The 21,624-nt window shown below is 36.8% G+C and overlaps 1 protein-coding gene across 1 annotated transcript in view; it reads left to right on the top strand.

Annotated features, from left to right (window-relative positions):
- The first annotated feature begins 3,468 nt into the window (after positions 1-3,468).
- LOC108667885 overlaps positions 3,469-21,624 on the top strand; it is an 88,403-nt gene continuing 70,247 nt past the window's right edge. Inside the window, exon 1 of the mRNA XM_047883878.1 lies at positions 3,469-3,876. Within this exon, the coding sequence (XP_047739834.1) occupies positions 3,874-3,876 (3 nt within the window). The 5' untranslated portion in view covers positions 3,469-3,873. The remainder of the gene's footprint in view (positions 3,877-21,624) is intronic.

Consider the following 21,624-nt stretch of genomic DNA (forward strand, 5'->3'; position numbering starts at 1 on the left):
AAGTGCAGTATTACTTGGTCGCATTTTTAGTTGCTTGTGATTGGCCACCGAAGAATCGCCTTTAAGTTTCAATTCATCCGAACGTTATAGCATCGTTAAGATGCTGAGTATCATGCATACGAAATAGTGGCGCTCATTTGCATAAGAAGCGTCCGTTGCGTAAGCCCTTGCAGGCGTGTACGCGCACAATGTGGATGAATATATCCATTTATTGTTTCAGGTTTGTATGATAATGCATATGCAAGCTAGATTGCGTATTATGTCTACTTCTAATTAATCGTAATTGAATATATTTTTAATGAATTTCGGTTCGTCTCTTCAGGCGGAGCATGTGTGCAACTGGACTATCCACAAACTTGCACTGATTTAAATGTTGAAGCACATGTCTTAATTTAAGCACTCAAAAATTTCGTGATTGACTTGCAACAATTCCTCTTGTGAATTTTTCTCTTTATTTCTTTCATGTGTGATTCATGAGGATATCTCTCCCTGCCTTCGCTTCTAGGGGAAAGTATTTCCTGTTCGTAGCAAACAATATCCCTCATAAACGATACCAATGTAGCACATCAAGCAATGCAACTTTTTATTTAAGTTGTGTATCGTCTTTGAAATGTTATTATTTTTTAACAATATATAATGGTTGAATCCATCCCAGTTATAGCTTCCAAAGCTTTTAAAAATACCCTGTTAATCGGGACTGGAAATTCATATTTCACAGTAATCAAGCACGCCATTGTGTCGGGGCTCGTGTAGCCCCTGATGAAAATCAAGTGTTGATTATCGCTGGCCACAGAATGGTTAATGGTTGGCCATCGTTTACCGCCTATAATGTCAGGCGGACCGTGCTTGCGTGATGCGCGGACCGGCCTTCAGATTACTGAAGCCATTGAGGAGTAATGCTGGTGCGTGCAGGAATGCTGCTTCATGCCTGCTTGAGATCCCTTTGAATATTGCGTTATTTTTTGCTTATTTGATTACGAAGCAGCGAAATAAAATTATATTCGTAGGCGTAATGCAGAATAATGTACTTGATCATTTGCGACAAAACTATATAAAGGGTAAACTATTTTTACAGAAATTTAGTTATTTTTTAAAGACAATTTTTATCCTGATTTTTTTTTCAAATTTTTATTATTTGTTTATTCTATGAGATTTTTTTTTTTTTTGTTATATCAAATATTATTGTTTTTTATTGTTTGGCTTTTAAGAGTAGGTAAATTGTAATATTTGTGTTATGACAAAAAAGTCTTGCATTTTTATATAGTGTCAGCAATAATTAATACATTAAAAGTTCAGTTAGACTTGTTTTCCACACAGTTGCAAAGGGTAAAATTCAAATTTTGATAAAAATGCCTTGTCACTATGAGCGAAATCCGTTACGTCGGTGCCTCATGTGAAAAGGTTCTGTTTGAAAGCCTTTCACGCGCTTCTTCTTCGCATTTAATCTTTCCATGAACTGTCAAGCCTTTCGTTCCGTACAGTATCAATTTTCCGAACACTTTGTAGTTCTTTTGTTTTTCTATATTATTAAAATCGCCAAAATCTTTCCTGCCTTATGTTCGCTGTTGCATTCCCGTCCTATTTTTACAACACTTTTCTTTAACTTCACTTCTTGTTTGTTTGTCTGTCTGCTACAAATCTTGTAATCGAAATTTAACACACTATTACTTATCCTATGGATCTGAAATTTTGCACACTTGCGTAAAGTTGGAAACAATGCATGAATCAAATGACAAAATAAATAATTTTACAAATAAAAGTTTTTTTCCCCAATATTAGAAAAACTGAAAAAATAATTTTGTCAGCTACAAATCTCATAATTGATATTTGACACACTTTTACCTGTCCAATTGATATGAAATTTTGCACACTTTTGTGAATTTGGAGGCAATGCATGAATCAATTGACATAATAAATAATTTGAAAAAATTTTATATATAAAAAAAATTTAAAAATGACTTATTTTAATATTCAAAAATGAAATTTGGAATTCATTGTACATCTGTAACATTGGAAACACTGGATTCTTTAGGAGTGTTGTCTTTAAAAAGTAATTTTCAAACGTATATTATTATTATTATAACACTTCTCATAACTTCACTTCTTGTCCGTCTGTCTGTCTGCTACAAATCTTATAATAGAAATCTTGCACACTTGCGTAAAGTTGGAGACAATGCATGAATCAAATGACAAAATAAATGATTAAAAAAATATTTTTTATTTTTTCAATGTTAAAAAAATTGAAAAAATAATTTTGTCAGCTACAAATCTTATAATTGATATTTGACACACTTTTACCTGCCTAATTGATCTGAAAATTTGTACACTTGTGTGAAGTTGGAGGCAATGCATGAATCAATTAACAGAATAAATCATTTTACAAAATTTTCTATATATTGAAAAAATTGAAAATTTAATTTTTTTAATATTCGAAAATAAAATGAGAAATGCATTGTACATCTGTAACATTGGAGATACTGGATTATTTAGAAGTGTTGTCTTTAAAAAGTAATTTTTAAACGTATATTATTCCTTAGGCTTCGCTTCGCTGAAGCAGCGGCGATTTATTTGAGAGGCAAGTCTTGGTCGTGGCACCGTCAACATGTTCTCTCCGTCGTGGTATGCTCTTTAACTTCAGAAATTTAATTAATGAATGCTTTACAACGCCCAGCTTCTGGAACCCGAGCACCGGCGTTGAAAATTAGCCCCGAAATCATCACGTTCGTTCCAGACTTCTTACAGATTTTCGGTGGAGATCGAAATATTGCTTATTTTATGTATAGATCTTTTGACTATAATACGATTACACGATTATGTAATTCTGTATTATGTGTATAAATAATAAGTGTCTTAACCGACTAGGTACTAATATTGTTCCGGATTATTGGCCTGTTAACGAAAATCCCGTGATTTTTTCCTATCATATTTTAGCTGAAGCTGAGGGGGCGCATCCATGGTGGATAACCACTTGGTATGCATTGCAGGTCCTGAAGATAGCATTTCCCGCGATGCCGTCTGGGAGGTCATCATTTGCACAGACCGTCTTCAAACTTCAATCATGTTGATGGCATTCCTTTGAGATTATTTCATCTTAGTAGAATTTTGTTGTAAGAAAAAATCCTTAGCATTAAAGATATACAGTTTCATATGGGCGTGTGTTTCGTAGTATTATGTTATAAAAGGATTTGTCATCAGTGGTTCAACAGACGAGGCTCGCTCTTAATTGCAGTTGGCAATTTTTAGTTATTTTTCCTTAATAACAAAGGTATCTTTAAGTTAATTCTTTACTAGGATCATAGGATATATGACACAAAATGTGTTTGAAGGCTCTATTCGCAAATGATTATTAATTGGTCAGATCTTGCATACTCTTGACTCATGATCGCTCTTCAATAACGAGAGAGATTTTTAGAAAATAATATAATTATCAATCATTCTGCGCATCTCATTATTTATTCTTCCTTTTCAGATTTTATTTACTTAAAATATTTATGGGCCTCTTGAATTTGAGTTTTTATCTCCCGAATGCAGAAGTCCTATTATCCATCGTAGCCCAAGACCAGAATGATGCTTCGAAAGCACGAGTCCTTTGAAAACCATCACGTATAAGAGTGCGGTTACCCTTTGAGTTTGTGTTCTCAGTAGGAACAAAGTGACTGTGTGTTTGGGAATGAAGAAAAAACCACAACTCATCGAGTTTCATAAGAGAAAATTGATGTATTGAACCCGCTTGTGTGGTGAGCAGCAGTGCAGCAAATAGACTGAGAAGAGCATCAGCTGCTAAAGCTCTGAACGCAGCCTCTTGCTTTACCTTTTGTTGGTCTGGTGGTCGAGCATGAAGTGAAATTCAGACTTGAGTGCTGCAATAATCTAATGGTGAGTAAATTTATCCTCGTCTAGTCTTTAAGGTTTCAATGTTGGCCAGGCATGAAATTAGAAGAGAATTTCCTTCTACTGAACTTGAAGCTGAGCGGCTGGATTTGATTTGGTTCGTATGTAGATGCTTTTTTCTAAATTTTAATTTTAAGTTGTGTTTAGCAAGTACGTCATATTATACAAGTGTGTATACTAAGTGCATCATATTTGGGAATCAACCTGCAATTTTCGAAGCATTTGACTCATTTTATTCGAAGTTGTTGACTTTAAATTTGAATTGCTGTAATATTTTAAGTTGTTTTTCTAATTCAAGCCGGACTTAAAGTTAAAACGTTGTTTAGTAAGATTGATTATATATGGCGTATAGCTTGTGTGCCTCCTTTGTGTCATATAATGACCGATAATTTGGCCTGCTAATTACGCCGTCTGATAAATAATTATTAATAAGTGGCAGGCTAACACGACGTGTCTCGGGATAAATTTAATCCCTCAGCTGCCTCAAAATTAAAATCATTTGTTCATCAGAAAAGAGAGACACGTTTAAAAGCTTTAACTGACATTGCTGGAGGCTAACAACATGAGAGCGTTGCAATATTTGAGGCTTCAAACGAATTAAATTTCTGAAAATAACAAAATTTAAAAAAACTTCGAAAAATAACTTGATTAGTCGCAGTAGTAACGTAGCGGTTTTATGTTTAATTTAATACAAAACGTGCCTCCTGTTTCTACATATCTGATCACATGATTGAACTGATTGAACGCACTCCGGCCGTCAAGGCTTCCATTGGGCACAAATATGCAAATTTTCAATTTCATTAACATTAACACCTACCATCTTCCTCATTGTGCTGTGCCTAACGACAATTTACTTCACAGTTACGTCTTAAATTTTGAATGGTATTAAAGATTTTATGTCCGTCGAATCCTCAAGGATTTTAATACATTAATGGCCAAATGAAATTGGCAGCGCATTATATTCCAATAATACTTAATAAATGTACATGGTAAAACGAAATACCGCAATTGTATCAATCTTATCATATTTTAGATTCTCGAACTTCCAAAAAAAAACGAACAAATAATTTGACGGGCTAACTGAGATTCCAAGATATTATATAACCATATTTCGCAAGTTGTCTGGATGCGTAAATTGGATAAAACCAACCTAAATCATTTTTATTCCTCAACAATTTCAAGATTGAAAAATTCCATGAATGACGCACAATTCCGTTGAACAAAATTTACGATGTCGTCGCGTTGTGTTCTATGTAATTTAATGACGAGGCTTCAACTTGCAACAAGGTTCCATGGTTCATTTTCTGAGGCACGCGTAGACCTTCCTAAGTGCCGTATTTTTCATTAGTTTTGTTTCGACCGTTATATATCTGCATGAATTAGGAAGAATATAGTGCCTCTATGACATTAATACAAAGGCCAATGCTGCTGAGCCAGAATAAATCTTTAATTAACCTTATTTCTGTGATGGCTGGTCAAAGCTTCCTGCCGTACATGGCAACGTATACTCTGGCCTCTGGTCTTAGACGATAATTACGCATGCGTTATGGAATGCTAACCCGCAATCAATATAGGGCGTTATATGACCCAGATACTTCATGCCATTATTCACCAATGACAATGGCTTCGGCATCATGAAAACAACGAGAGACGACAATCATGAAAACAACGAGAGACGACATAAAACCCAAAGAAGCTCATCAACAAATATCTGTTTTCCTTGAGTTTCCGAGCTTTTGTTGTCTTCACATGGGTTTCATTTCTAATGGAATACGACAAATTAACAGTGATCTTTTCATAGCTAATGATAAGATTATTCTGACCTTCTCCCATCAATTGAAGTGCGATTTCAGTATGGACAATGATATGCGTATAGTATCTATTAGGTTGTGCCATGCGCATAGCAATTATGCCTTCTTGACCTGAAGCGTCCTGGCTATTAAACTAAGTTTTCATCATGCAGAGGTCAGTGTTTCAGCGCCGTTGAGTGAGAGATTACTGAGTTGCAGGTGGCGAAAGCAAATGCTGGTTTGTTACTGTGATTTTTGGTTATTTTGTGACAATGCAATTGGAGTACTTGCCGAATTTACCACCCTGACAACTCCACTTAAAGTAAAGTTTCGCACAGCTTTGACGGCACACAGCTATCGCAGTCGCGACGAATTGCACTGGCCTGCTGGTGAGGTCACCTTTTTTCCGCGATGTCGCTACTTTTGCGCGTGGATGTCCCGCTTTCCATATGTCACTCGCACCGTTCTTGCCGTCACTGTCGCTTACGTTGATTAACTCGCGTCGAGCTCATGTAAACGTAGAAACTTTTGTTTTTGTATTTTAAGAAACAATTTCTAGGACAACTTACGTGTATTATTCCCGTAATGTCTTATGGGAATAATTGCGATGCGTAAAACTTGAATAAATATTGAGACGTGCGATCGAACATATCTATGCATGAGTTGAGCGGATGCTCCTCATTAGCAGTCGTAAGTGGAGCACCGCAACTTGTCAGCGCTAATCACGCGCTTTCTTGACTTTCTTCTACTCAGTCACTTCTTGTCTCACTTCCCTGTAACCCTTGACGTACTGAATATTTCAACGTTTCAAGTGTGAGTCGACTTTTCAAATTCAACATTAAGAGATTTCTTTAAAGACAAGCTGCACTTTTTGAGGCATTGAAGAATTACCATTTTACTATTTACAAATGTTGGGGAAAACTGGTGATATCAACGCTTGAGAATATCATCTATTGACTCCTCCTGTCACTAGACTATTTTACCTCTCGTCCAAATATCATGTGTGGAAATTGTGCGCTTCATTCGTTCAGTTAAACTATTAAAAAGCTATGCATGGAAAGAGCGGGTTTGTCCAATATGCCCATCCCTAATGAGAAGTTAACTTGTAATAATTGCAAACATACATGAGGTAATCAGTTAACAAATCTAAATAATACAAATTTGATAGAACGACAAATGGTTGTGAATATTAGTATATCTAACTTCCTACGTAGTAAAGTGACTTAATTAATAAATTTGATTTGATCCACTTATGCAAATGTCCTCGATCAGTGCAGCCTGTGTCAGGTGGTGTAATTATGGAGCTGATTTACTGTGTAGTTTTACGATGCCGAGTTCGGGGAAAACAAATTAGTAATCATTGTCAGATCACTCATAACGTAAATAATTTTTCGACGAAGAAGGAAAACATACAATATTTATCCCTGATTTTTAAGAAATATCAAAGAAATATCTGAAATTTAACGTTATTGCTGCAGCTTTGATCCTAATCCGTGTTTTGTGTTGCTACTCGTCAAGTTCACAAGTGAGTTTAAAGCATCGACCTTCCGAAGAAGAAATGGGGTAATATATTTCATTGAAATTTGCTAAAAATTTTGAGGTGAATGTGAAGAGAAGCCTTCTCAACAAGCACGATATAATCCTATCCATTTCGAAATAATATTAAGTCGTTACAGTCCAAGTGTGATGACTTCAAATAAAAAATCATAATGTCATAAGCTTGGTTGGTCACTCAATATCTATCCAGTTCCCGTAGTTTTTTCATATATTATTCAAATTTTCCCAATATCCATCTTGTTACAGTCAACCTTTTACACCACAAGGACATCCTTGAATGCATACAAGACAGAGCGTTGTGAATTCAAATTTCCTTTTAACAACAGCTAGAAAATGTGATATAGTTGCAATAGTTATTCTTAAGAATTAGATTTTTATAGGCTTGCCTCGACCTTTGCCCAACAATGTCATGAAACTTGACAACTCTTGCAGTTTGGTTAACTCAAATAATAGCGCTGGCAACTATACGCAGAAATGTGCCTGCTTCTTCGTGATAACTGATCCAGTAACATCAATCTTTATCGCGCTCGCTATCTTGCTTAACTCTACTTATCTGAATCGTCGAATCCTACGAGCTGCCATCAATTTATCTATGCACTGATGTGTGCAAATGCAGTAAAGATTTAGTTCAGAAGGCCACAAACTCTTGGATGTCGCTATTCATTAACAAAAAAATATTCCTCGTCTCGTATGTATATTCTGCGAGACACATGCAATTATCTTAACTATTGTTAGCGTAGCTTAAATCTTCGTTAAGACAAGATAAAACTCCAAGTTAAATTAAAATCGTATTGTGATGTGTAACAAGCTATAAAACAAACGTTTAATTACTTATTTCCAACGGTAATATCGATCGAAAGTTACAATCATGATCTTCAAAAGACGCTAACTAGCTGTAGTGCGCTGATTCTCGCTCGCTTTCGATACTTTTTCGTGTGTTTCCCTAACAAATGAATCTGTCTTGATGTTTTGCCCTTACAAGAAAGAAACGTACATGTCCCCATACAAGTCCAACGCGAGGCTCACAGGTCCACATACAAGTCCAACGCAAGGCTTACAGTCGTCATTCAAGTCCATCTCACAGGCCCTTGCAGAGAGTGTCTTTAGAGAGTAGATGTGAAGGAGTCGCCGAGTGCTGTCATGGTCCGTGTTTCTACACTTTACCCACGCCCGATGTGGGTAATCAAACACTCTTCACTCTAGGGATGGCGACTTGTCAAACACTTTCGACCATTCTAATTGGACCGTAAAGTCTCTTATCTGCCTTGTCATGAGAAGGAAGTTCGCCTTGAAATGTCATTTAAATCGTAAAGGTTGATCACCGGATTCACTTGATGGCCTCGGGGTTCCATGACGTATTCAATAAAAGCTTCATCTGATTGATAAATCTATTAATCAGCCGTGAATCTCAGTTTTACGATTCAGGAAACAAAGACAGAGGCTCATAACCTCCTTAAGTGCCGTGGGACTTACGATTTTTGTACCATATTAATGATTGAATCTTTTATTGAAATCCACGGCTGCAAACCCTAAGGGTTTTTTCCCATGCAGCGGCTGGCAAAAAATTTACGATATTTAATGAACTTTTATGCGCATCAACGCCCAGGCACTAATGTTCAATTTATTGTGCAGCTTTGCTTTTCTTTGATAGCTCTTATTTTTTGAAGTTGAACCTTATTTTTGATGGTAAATAAAATTGAGCTACTAAAGACTCACACAGTTTGTTATCATTGGAGATTGACGAGCGAATCTGAATTATCCGAGTCCCTTGGTATTAGTTTGACGGAGACATGCAAGCGACCACCGCAGTTATTGTGATCCGCATCAATCGGCATGATAAATATTGTATGTGGACGTATAATGTTGACGTGTAGACACGTGAGATGTGGTAAATCTCAATACAGTCATCGGTAGAAAGGTATAGTTTCCATCGTTATTCAGACATCGGTAGTCTGGTATAGTTTGCATCATTATACCAGACGTTGCATCGAATGGTATAGTTTCCATCGTTATTCAGACATCGGTAGTCTGGTATAGTTTGCATCATTATACCAGACGTTGCATCGAATGGTATAGTTTGCATCGTTATTCCATCGGTAGTCTGGTATAGTTTCCTTCTTGTAAGCGATACCTAAAGACGTTTTGTAAGTGTATGTAGCCGTTGGTATAAGTTCTATATCTTTATTAAGACGCCTGTTCTTCTGGTATAACTTACATAATTTTTTCGAATCATTTAGAAACAGTTGAACTTTCATTATAGTTGAGAGACCTTAAGTCCAATTATAACAATTGTAATTGAGATGTCAGTGAATACGTTAGAATAAGTAGTTAAGACAGCACTAGTCGTAAAGTATCTCGTGTTATAGAAGACATCGTATCATTTGCGTGGCAGGCTCATAAAGCTGCCATCATTCATCACGACCTCTTGCAGCTCCTGCTGACCAGGTACAATGAAGAAGTTGATTTATCATTGATATATGGGGATAAGAAACTCGATATGTGAGTTTTATGACCTGTAGAGCCGCTGCGAAGTGTCATGTTGCCCGGAGCGCATGATTCGATAACGACCTGATTGACACCACAGGTGTGTGTGTCATCGTTTGTGATTTATCGACCTTTTGAATAGAGAAAGTTTATGATAAATAATTATAATAAAGAGGCAAAGTTCTGTAAAAAGATTAGCGCAAGGCTCTTTTATTCCGTACAGAATGAAGACGACTATGTTCAATAAATATTTAAATTCCTTAATCCTTGGAAGTAAAGATGATTGATGATAGATGTTAAAGAAGTCATTTTAATGGGATATTAATAAACGTCAATGAGGTTGCGAGTTAACGGTTTCGTGGGCTGAGTGTTGAAAGAAGGGATTTCTTTCAAAGCAGTATACTTTCAGCAGTACTTTCAGCAGTATACTTTCAGCAGTATACTTTCAGCAGCAGTATACTTTCAAAACATTCAACTTGAAATGCATTACTTTACGAAAGCTCCTGAAAATCGGATTTGAAAACTAACATTATTCTGGTGCAGTTGATTAAATTAGGAATTATTGCGTGATGCTTATGACATCTTATGAGTCTCCTTACTCGTAAATGACGTCTCGTTTTCAGCTTTAGTCATGTCTTATTTTTATTAAAGACAAAGAAGGGACATGAATACGACATCCCATACTAATGGTTTTCTTTATTTTAATTATTAAGCCTTTCTATTTATTCGCCTGATTTACAAGAATTGCATGTTACTAAAGAGTCGCTGTTCAACACAAGCATTTCTACTTATTAGACATTTCTGATAAATTATACCGGTGATGGAAACATTGGCCAAATTAAAATAAAAAATTTTCTATTCAAAACCTTTAATTTTAGTTTAAAACTGATGCGCGAAATTTGAATTTGTTTCTTCTTAAAACTGATACGCGAAATTTGAATTTGTTTCTTATTAATTATTGAAAATTATATTTCATCTCGCCAGAAGACACGAGTAGGTTTGATGGTCATGAAGCAAGGGTCAGAGAACGACAGCGGTGCGGGCGGTTGAGGCTGACGCACAATGGCGGCTGAAATTGCTTCCTCGCCAGGCCTTGTGTCTGCCAAACACGACCGTGCAGTTGCTTTGATTGGCCCTGATTGGCCCTGATCGACCGTATTGCTCCTTTAATTGCCTCAATTTGCACCTACTATGTCTTCCTATGCACTAGATCGTACGCTCGTAGTCTTATCTCGCTGCATCTAAAGCACTTGACCTTGCTGAATATTTTAGCGAAGGCATGATTCGTCATGTCTATGGAAACCACAATTTGACCGAAAAAAGTATGTTATTTTGGGTTTAGTCTGAAGGTAGTTTGGCCTGCACATCATTATAGTAATTACCATCAATAAATAGTGTCTTCTTATTCAGTAGATTGATTGCACAACTAATAACTATTTATTGTAAGGAACTGTGACTTCGCGGTCATTGTGATGAAGATATGTTCTTCATGTTCTTATGCAACAAATGGTCTAATAAAACACCATCTTTCTTCCTGTAATATCGATAACACGATGTTTTGCAGACGTGAACGGCAAATCCAACGCTGACAATTTAATTACTGCTGCTGTATTTATGTACAATTTAAGCGCTTCCTCAAAGACGCGACTGTACTTGTACTTATTACAGCTCATTACTCCATTTGATTATTTTTATTATTTTTCACGTCATGCAGTTCATAAGTTCATGTTATGCAGAACATTGTCGTGCAGTACATAAGATTGCCACGCAGTATTCAGTGGCTGAAATGGCTATACGACCATCTGGTTTTTTCTGAATATTTTTTCTTGCACGAAAAAAAATACTGGATTCCAATTATACGAGACTAAACTACGTTTAAAAACGGTTCCAACGCTATACGAAAAAATAAACTTTTCAAAATATATGAGAAGAAATTATGAAATTTAGAAAAACCCAGGTGGAAATGGTTATAAGACCATGATGGGATTTTCATCATTTTAGTATCTTTCTGTGATATTTTCACGTTAAAAAGTACAGCAACATGAAGAATATCCTGATTTTTGCCATTTAGGGTACTTCTGGTGTAGTTCAGTGTCCTCTTTTATATTTTTCGAAGTAAAACTGATGCCAAAAGGGACAAGACTCACAGAGGCCGAGAAGCCGCAGATTTTGGCCTTTACGAAATGCGGTAGAAGTCAACGGGACATTGCAAAAGAAATAAAACGCTCAAAAACCATTGTACAATAATTTTTCGCTAACTCGGACAGCTACGGATCAAAAATGCACCCTAGACCAACCCCAAAATTAACCGACAGGGATCTTAGGCGATTGTTTTCAGAGGCTTCTAAAGCTGGCGCTACCTCTACTTCTATAAAATTGGCCAATAGAGTTGATGTGACTGCACGACGCATCCGTCAGATATTGCATGACTCGAGAAAATTCAAGTACATGAAGCGGAAAAAATGCCCCTCTGCTCGAACAAAAGCATGTTATCAATCTACTAAAATTATGATTACGGATTATCTTCTGTTCAGTTTTGATGGTCCAGATGGATGGCATTGCTATTGGCACCACCGAGACAGTGAGCCTGAATTCTTTTCCAAACGGCAATCTGGTGTTGGTTCATTCATGGTTTGGGGGGCGTTCAGCCGAAAGGAAAAATTAACTCAAGCTATTTTACGTTGGAGACAAAATTCAAAGGCATACAAGCACACGCTGTTTCATCATCTTCTCCCTTTTGCCGATGAGAAACCATCTTCTCCCTTTTGCCGATGAGAAACCATCTTCTCCCTTTTGCCGATGAGAAACCATCTTCTCCCTTTTGCCGATGAGAAACATCAAGACAATGCTTCGATTCACACTGCAAAGTCAGCAAACATGTGGTTCCTAGAGCATAATATTACCATGTTGCCGTGGCCGGCGCTTAGTTCAGACCTCAATCCCATTGAAAACCTGTGGAGCACATGGCGAGGGATGTTTACCTAAATGAGCGCCAGTTCCAATCTGTGAGTGACCTGAGCACGGCTATCCTTCGTTGCTGGTATAAAATTCCTCAAAAGACCCTGGATTGTTTTATAAATCTCATGGGGAGAAGATGTATTGAGGTAATTAAGGCGAAAGGAGGTAAGATTGCCTAATACAACGAGTGTATGGGATCAAAAAACGGAAAAAGCTATTTTGGTCATATAACCATTTTCACCTAGGATTTTCTAATTTTCATCATTTCTTGAAAAAATTATTTTTTTCTTATTATTTTCCCGCTTTAATTTAATTTAATTTAATTATTTTTTCCGCTTTCAAACTTAGTTCAATTCGTATACTTGGAATCCAGTATTTTTTGAGCAAGAAAAAATATTCCGAAAAAACTGGGTGGTCGTATAGCCATTTCCGCCACTGTATAACATTGCCATGTAGTGCATAAAATAACTGATACTGTGCAGAATTTTATCACACAATGCATAACGTTCTAATGTTGCATCCTGCATAAACCAATCATGCATTGCTCATAACTTTGTCGTGCGCTGTGCTTTGTCAATATTTCATAAGCTGCACTTCATCCTCATATAAAACACCAGCTGCGACACTCGCCGTAGTTATTGCATTCGATTTAGTCTCGATTCGATTGCATTAGTCTCGTGCATATTTCATTCGCATGTTAGAGCAACGCAAAATAGATAACGAAATTATCTCACCAGTAACAAACGTTGAAATAACGTTGATAAAACATTGTTTTAAGGAAATATGCTCGTAATCAACGTTATTTCAACATCATTTGCCTGCAAAGGTGTGTCTCTGTTGCGCATTTCCATCACTCGAGCGCGGTTATGTGCGACGGCAGCTCGTGTAGCGGCGCTGGACCGCCCAGGTCGGGTTTACTCTAATTCATATCGCGTCATCCACACGGCGACCAGCGCAGCGATATCTCGCTATGACGTCACCGCGCTGCAAGCGCTATGACGTCTACTTTTTATGGCTGATATTCCCTCGTAGTGTTGTTAACTTCGCCCGTTTTTTGATAATTCAGTTAAATTTAAGGGGAATTGAGATTAATATAGAATGATTAATTTGTTAGCTAATTTTGTCATAGAACTAAGATAGTCAAGTTAGCCAGAAATATTTATCTGTAGAAATATAATGCGGGTTAATTTTCATGTAATATTTTATTGACTTCATACATTGACTTCTATTAGATTTTCATACGTTCCTGAATATTGTGTCGTGCTTCTTCAGTTGCAATGTAGATGATAATAAGCTTTGCTTGAATAATTAACATTATGCAAACTAACATCTGGGAATGCTGTACTATGCTAACCTTTTAAACATCCAGTGTTAGTTCTCAGCTCAGTCGCCCACTGTATTCACTATACAGAAATAGCAACGATCGTGGTTGTGCTCTTTGCATCAGTAATGACCAGAGTTACATGCACTCATTAATTCGAATATTTCTGGACTGAATGCACCTCCATTGAATATTTATTTGAGATCCATATATCGTGCGCACAATAATGTCGCTTGATATAAACTCAGGCAATCGCGTCTCCGCCGAAAATAATATTCGTGTCGATTTTAGTCAGTGATAGGTTGTTCAAAATGTTCACTACTGATTCGTTGTGTGTTGTAAGCTCCCGAAGTTATCGTTAGCTTTGCGATAGCAACATTACCTGCATTCTCCATGCTATACCTGGCTGTGTCATCTCAGATCTCTGCTTCTATAATGAGCTCTTGGGAGGTCCACTTGCACTGATTTGACTCCTGGCTTTTATGCACAAAAAAATATAACATTCAATCCGTAATCTTAATAGCTTTTATATTTTTGCGAATTCTCGTTTTAATATGAATTCTAAATTTAAATTCTAACTCTGTCAGGAAGGTTAGGATTTTTTTCCGCTTATTTGAAGCCATTTCCCAACTGTGGGGTACAACTTTTTAGGTGTGAAGATGTACGAGTTCTTCGCTTAGATCAAAGTTCCCAGAAATTACAAACAGAGGCGCTAAATAAACATGAAATATTGAAGTCTTGACCCCAAGACTCTCTTCTTAAATTTAAATCTGAAGATTGGGTTTCGCTTAAGAATTTAGAGTACAACGGCTACGTGGGAAACGTTTTACAATAAACAACCGTCATGCATGTCTTATTATGGTAAGAAGTATAGTGTAAGGGTATCTCTGTTCGGTGTAACTCATTAAAGACCTTCGAATTCCTGAAGCTTAATGGGATACTTCTGCATTTCTCAATTAAAGGTTCTTAATTAATTTACGAATTTTTTTTCATACCATTCCATCATTTTTATCGCATTTAATTACTTCATATTTTGTGTCAATGGTGAATGTCTTACGAATTTGCCAAGTTCATAGCATTCACACAAACGTGATGAGGTGACCAAAATAAAGCCTTTAATTTCTATCGTGTTCTCACATACCAGCTAGTATTCCATTTTACTTATTTATATAATTAAACTGTGTATACGTTTGCACTGTTCTGACTTTGAATATGAATTGAAGAATAGTTTCCAACTTTAAGTCGTCGTTGCCGCAATTCGACCGCACTGTAATGTAAATACTCGTAGGCAAAATGAATGAATTCATTTCAAGTCTACTCGAAATCAGATGATATTGAAGTTATTCATTCAATTCAGTCTGATCGAAGTTCAGTCTGTTTAAGGAGCGTTTCCCGTTGAATTCAATTTTACTCAAAGATAACTGTATATGGAATTCATTCAATGAAAATTTACTCAAATTTTGTGAATATTTTAAGCGTTTTATTCAAGTCCATTCGAAATATGAAAAAGTGCACGAAGCCTATTAAGTTCAAGGCGGCCCAAAATGGTTGCATCTGTGCATGATGTGTGCACTTAAAAATGTCTGTTTTATTACAACAATTGTAATGGACTAGGAAAAACGTTTTTTGAACGCTCCCCACGTCTGAATGTGAATAAATATGTGGTTATAAATATATATTTTGATTGTCTGATATTTGCACGAGTTATGCGAGCTTCAGCTGACGATGAGCTTCCGCTGCCCCTCATATACGTACCGTGTTGACTCGTTCTGCTTAAGTTCATTTCATTTATTTGTTAAGCTGTCTAATTTCACTTAACAACTTAACTTTTGTCTAATTTCAATCCGACTATTTTCCTTATATTACATTATTTGTTTATCAATCCGAATCCTTTCACTTGACTTCAGTATTTTTATTCGTACTTTTTTTCAATCAAAGCTCATTTCCACGTATTGAAATATTTAAATTTAGAGGCAGCCAAAACATACCAGCAGGTGCTTCCGAGAGCATCCGGGTCTTTGTGCTGACCGCGCGTTTGGTGAACTTTAGTACAGCTGACCGCGCAGCGCTGCATCCGCGCGCTTCCGGTGACCTCGCAACTTGGTTATCCGCTTGATGATCAATACAATTATGATGATGGGGATTTGATGATTACTTAAATGGTGATGATAGTAATTTAATAAATATAATAATTTATTTCCGCTCTAAAGTTAATACTTATAGTTGATCAAAAATAAGAGAAGTGGTAATATAAATAGTTGTGCTAAATTGTTAGCGATTTGCTGCTTCTTTTAAATTTTAATCATGTAGATTTAAAAAATCTTTTTGCCCCTACTACTGTATAAAATTTTATTTATTTGTATTTTGTCAATTTACATGTAAATATTGTGATAGCTGGAAGGCATCATTAATGTGCGGGCTAGTTGGACGTTCCATCAGTAATGTTGTACATGCAGAAATTGAATACAATTTATTTAGGAATAAAATGGTTATTTAGAACTTCATTCCTAGTAGGTAGTTCAGGAAAAATATGAAACCTGTATCGTTGTTTACGAAATTTTACCGAGAAGGTGTTCAGAATTTTGTTGTTTTGCAGAGGTAATTATCGTTTAAAGCTAATAAACAACAAATATAGCAACCCGTTGTGTAATGATTAATTTTGTATGATACTCTAGCAAATGCAATGTGATTGTTTATATACAAAACGTTGGTATTATACAATGTGTGTGTATTGTTTGTATACAAAACGTCAGTATTATACAATGTGTATGTATTAGCAGTGAAATAATTGGACACGGACGAGCACCACAGCGTGATAGCAGACGGCAGGCGGGAATAGTTGAGCAGCTGAGGCCGCGGTGATCTCGTCTGCAATGTCTGTGCCGCCCTTCCGGCATAAGCTATATACCTCATGCCGCAATTACCCTCAGAAATTACCCACTAAAATTACCCTCAGAAATTATCTCCGAAAATCACCTAAAAAATAATCCTCTGATATTACCCCCTAAAAATACACCCAAAATTTGCCTCCCAAAAATACCATCAGAATTAATACCAAAGAATTACCTTCAGAAGTTACCCCAAAAATTACCCTCAGAAATTACCTCCGAAAATCACCTCAAAAATCATCCTCTGATATTACCCCCAAAAAACAACAACCAAAATTTACCTCCCAAAAATACCATCGGAATTAATGCCAAAGAATTACTTTCAGAAGTTACCCCAAAAATTACCCTCAGAATCAACCCTAAAAACCTACCCTCAGAATTTACCCCAAAAATTACCCTCAGAATTGACGCCAAAAATTGCCCTCATGCATTAACCTTTCAGTCACTCCCGTGTAAAACTCAATCTGGGTTCACGGTGTAATTTCAATACCTAATTCAAATTATTAATAACATGTACTGATGCGAAATTTACATTATACATTTTGTATTGAATTACATCGTCAATTCTGCACTGAATTGAAATGTAACGTATATCAAATTCTCATTTGAAATGTTTTTCGCTCTGCTCATCTTCTTAAATTACTGAAATATTACGCCAAAAAACTAAAATTTTTGATATATGGTTTTCTGGGAAAAAGCTTTTTCCAAATTCATGGATTTTCAGGCCCCCGCTTCCGGATAGTTAGGTGCTTGGTAGATTCTCAAGTATATTATTACCTCTAGCCTAATTTTTAGATGAAATTTCCTATCAGTAACTCGAATCTGAATTAGTACTGAAATTAATGCGATTTTAACAGACATTTCATCGATAAAATTTCAAACTAGTACCTCTAAAAAATTATTTGCTTAACACAACGCTCCTACCCTTACCTCCTTAAAACCGAATGAGCAGCTCGACCTTCGGAGTTCAGCTTTACGTTACATGATTTACTAGAGTTCTAATTCTATATGAGAGAGTAAACTATGTTTTATGTTGTGTAAATGTGTTGAGGTGGCTTCTGAAACACTCAATTGCATGTCTGCATGGGCTGTGATGTGACATGCATGGGCGGCGTGTCTGCAGGGACTGTGACATGGGCGGTGTGTCTGCCTGGACATATGTTCTGTTTGTTTTAGAAGAAGAGGTCGTGACGAACTATAAGGCTGAACTATCGGATTATATTATAAATCTCAGACGTCACGATGTACTGTAGTATTCCAAAGGTGATATGTACTATAAGTGTGAACCGTTAAGAAGTACAATAAAATTAGCGGTCGTGATGTACAATAAGATTGAATTGAAGATGTACTCTTTGTGATGAATGACTAGTTTGGTTGCAAGTATATACAGTATATATAGAGGTGTTCCAGCTTGAGTAATACAGAGGTGCGCGGTGAACAAGGCAGTGCAGAGTATTACAGAGCGGTACGGAGTATTGCAGAGCTGTGCAGAGCCACACAGGGCGGTACAGAGCAGGTAGTGCAGAGCGGTGCATAGCGATTCTGGACAGTGCTGGGCCTGTGCAGAGCGATACAGAGCAGTACACAGTATTGCGGAGCGGTGCAGAGTATTGCAGAGCTGTGCAGAGCGACACAAGACAGTGCAGAGTGTGCAGGGCGGTGTAGCGCAGCCTTATAAGATATGAAGGCAATATATACTAAATGACGGCCGCGAGCCAGCATTATGCAAAGCGCTCTGCACAGCCGCTGCATTTTTGCCCCGCAGACAACTTCCATCCTGCATGATGGAGAGGCACACGAAAAGCTACCGAGACGCCACAAAAAAAAAATAATAATAAATAAAAACACTCTATTCTGATCGGCTAGTTTTATTATCATAATTTATTTATGTTATTCCAAGCACAGATTGAATCATTTGTAATTTTTGTAGCATATCTCGCTTCATTTTTCTCAAGATTGAATTATTTCTTCTATTGATTCGAATTTATCAATAGCTGTTGATACATTCAGCTTATAGTACTTGCATTTGATCTCGAGCGATTTGCTTTCTTGAATAGTTAGATTTTCTTTCACGTTTTATAGTTATTGCATTTGTTTCTAATACATTTGTTTTTTTCAGTAGTAGTTTTCCCACATTATATTCATTTTGTTTGTTAATTTGATCTCCCTGTTTCATGAGCGATGCACGTAATTGGCTCTTGAGAATGAAGCAACTTTTATTTAATTTATACTCCAATTTGCGGCAAAATAAATATTTAATAATTTTCCTCTTGTATGCAGCTGGCAAAAATAAATTTCGATTTCCTCAATATTTGTTTTTTAATCATTGTTTTAGACTAGCAAAGAGCTTCTTTGCAGCAGCGGGGCTCGCTACGCATGCGCGGCTCTCGTCGCATGCAAATGAGGTTTTTTGCGTCTACCTCCTCGACAGCATCAATGATTTTTGCCGGTTTTCGGCGGTAATTTAGAACTGAAAATTGATCTTGAACTTCAACCCGGGATGCAGGGAAGACTTAGTGTTTTTCTCTCATAGATCTTAGCTTTAGAACTTCCTTTAAGCAAGCTTAAGAGAACTCCATGCAGGTGCTAAAAAGATCTTAAAGGGCTTTTGCGTGGAAAATTATGCATAATACCCTGTCATTTCTCAGACACTTAAAACAAGTGTTTAAATTGTTCTACTTAATGTTTATTGTACGTGTGTTTCCCCCGCTACCTGTGGCGCAAATATCACATTTGTGTTTGTGAATGATTTGAATCGCTGCTAAAGTAACGCATTGGCAATTTTGCTATTGTATAAATGCGGGTCGCTGAATCCGTTTATAAATAAGATAATTGGTGTATAATTAAATAGAATGGATGGCATTTGAAAAAAGAACGCATTTATGTGTGCACATCAAAGTAGTATCGACGGAGCCTCCTGTATTGGGTACGACTGTGGAATTTTAAAATTCGAAAAACTTAACTTCTTATTGTCTTTAATATCGGTAGTAAGTATTTGTCGAAATTTATTGATTTGATTGTCTCACGAAATGATCGTAATTTTGCTACACATTTGTTGCAATTACAGAATCTCAAACTAAAGTTTCAACTGCGGTACAATGGTTTCTTCTTTGCTCGTATATAATCTAACCATCGTACTATTGCGATCTCGTGGTGGTAACCGAATGGTTGCATATTCCATCTTAAGATTTCTATGTATAATTTACGTCGTTACGATGACATAAAATTGATCTATTAGGCTATTCCTAATTTACGAATGTGGTTGAGGGTATAATAAGTTTAACACGAGAGTATCAGATTCCTCTTGCATTCGACCTACGTACGAGTCAAGAGATACTTTCGGTGTTTCCTGTGTGACCTGTGCAGCGTTCATACATGCCAATGGGTCAAGAGATACGTGTGGTGTGTCCTGTGTGACCTGTGCAGCGTTCATACGCGCCAATGGGTCAAGAGATACGTGTGGTGTGTCCTGTGTGACCTGTACAGCGTTCATACATGCCAATGGGTCAAGAGATACGTGTGGTGTGTCCTGTGTGACCTGTGCAGCGTTCATACATGTGAGGAAGTAAGAGGTGCATGTAGCATGTACTTCATGAACTCTCTTCTGTAGAGAATAACTTTCTGTTTGTCGTGGGAAGTCGAGGTTATCAGAGGATGCTACCGACGCACATTCTTCTCCGGCACCAGAAAATGAGCTATTGTTCGGGTAGCCCGAGGAATTCTTTACTTGAAATTTGTTCTGCGTTGTATGTATTTCTGGTTTGTAGAACTTTGCAGACGTTCAGTATACAAATGAAGGATTGTGCAGAGCAGTCTTGCTGTGCACGACAATTAACATCAACGAAACGTTGATAGACGGCATTTGACTTGTATTCGGAGTTGCAACTAATTCAAAATTTTGTTTGGCTTGATATATAAATTTATATGGGATCTTAAACGCTAATGCACAGCGTTGAAACTTCTATTAGTTAGGTTCACATTAATATATGTTACTGGGACAATGTTAAAGCACTCCTGCGAACGGATTCTCTTGCTTAAATTGTGCACGGTCTATCTTTGATCAAAAAGATGACGCCGTGATTTTCACAATATAATCTGTACAAAAAATAATCATCTTGTTAAGGGACGATGTTTTCACAGCCTCGCAGTCAAATGAAGTAAGACAGGCTGATCGTGGTACAGGATATATTCTTATGTGTGGAGCGCAGAACTTGATTGAGAACCGTTGTTGGCAGGCCTGCCATATCGCGATGTCCATCTCGCGGCGCTGAGGATCTTAACGGAGCTGGTGTCTCGCTGTCGTGGTAGCTTCTGTGCCGTACTCCTATGCATAATATTACATTCACATATGTGTTATGGGAAATATTTATATGTGCATACAATCTTCACTATTGTAATGTGTGCATTTAAAGTCTTCTCCATTTCATAGCAATTTTCTGTATTTCATAGCGATTTTTCTGTAAATGGATAGTGAAAATTTTGAAATTATTTTCTTTTGATATGGAATACAAAATAAATTTTCAGTTAAAAATGCGCGGATATTTATTGATTTCTTTCAAACACAGTTCTACACCCAGTGTGTAAGGAATATAATTCGAGTGCGCGAGTTGCGAAGAGCACGTGTCTTTAATTTTACATTCAAAATTTTTAGTTTATACTCGAGTTTACAATGCACGTGAAATGCTTAATGCATCTATAATCATAAAGTTGTCGCTGCCGAAACACACATGACTGT

Source organism: Hyalella azteca, unplaced genomic scaffold (assembly GCF_000764305.2).
Source record: "Hyalella azteca isolate HAZT.00-mixed unplaced genomic scaffold, Hazt_2.0.2 contig13914, whole genome shotgun sequence".
In the NCBI taxonomy this organism is placed as follows: Eukaryota; Metazoa; Arthropoda; class Malacostraca; order Amphipoda; family Hyalellidae; genus Hyalella; species Hyalella azteca.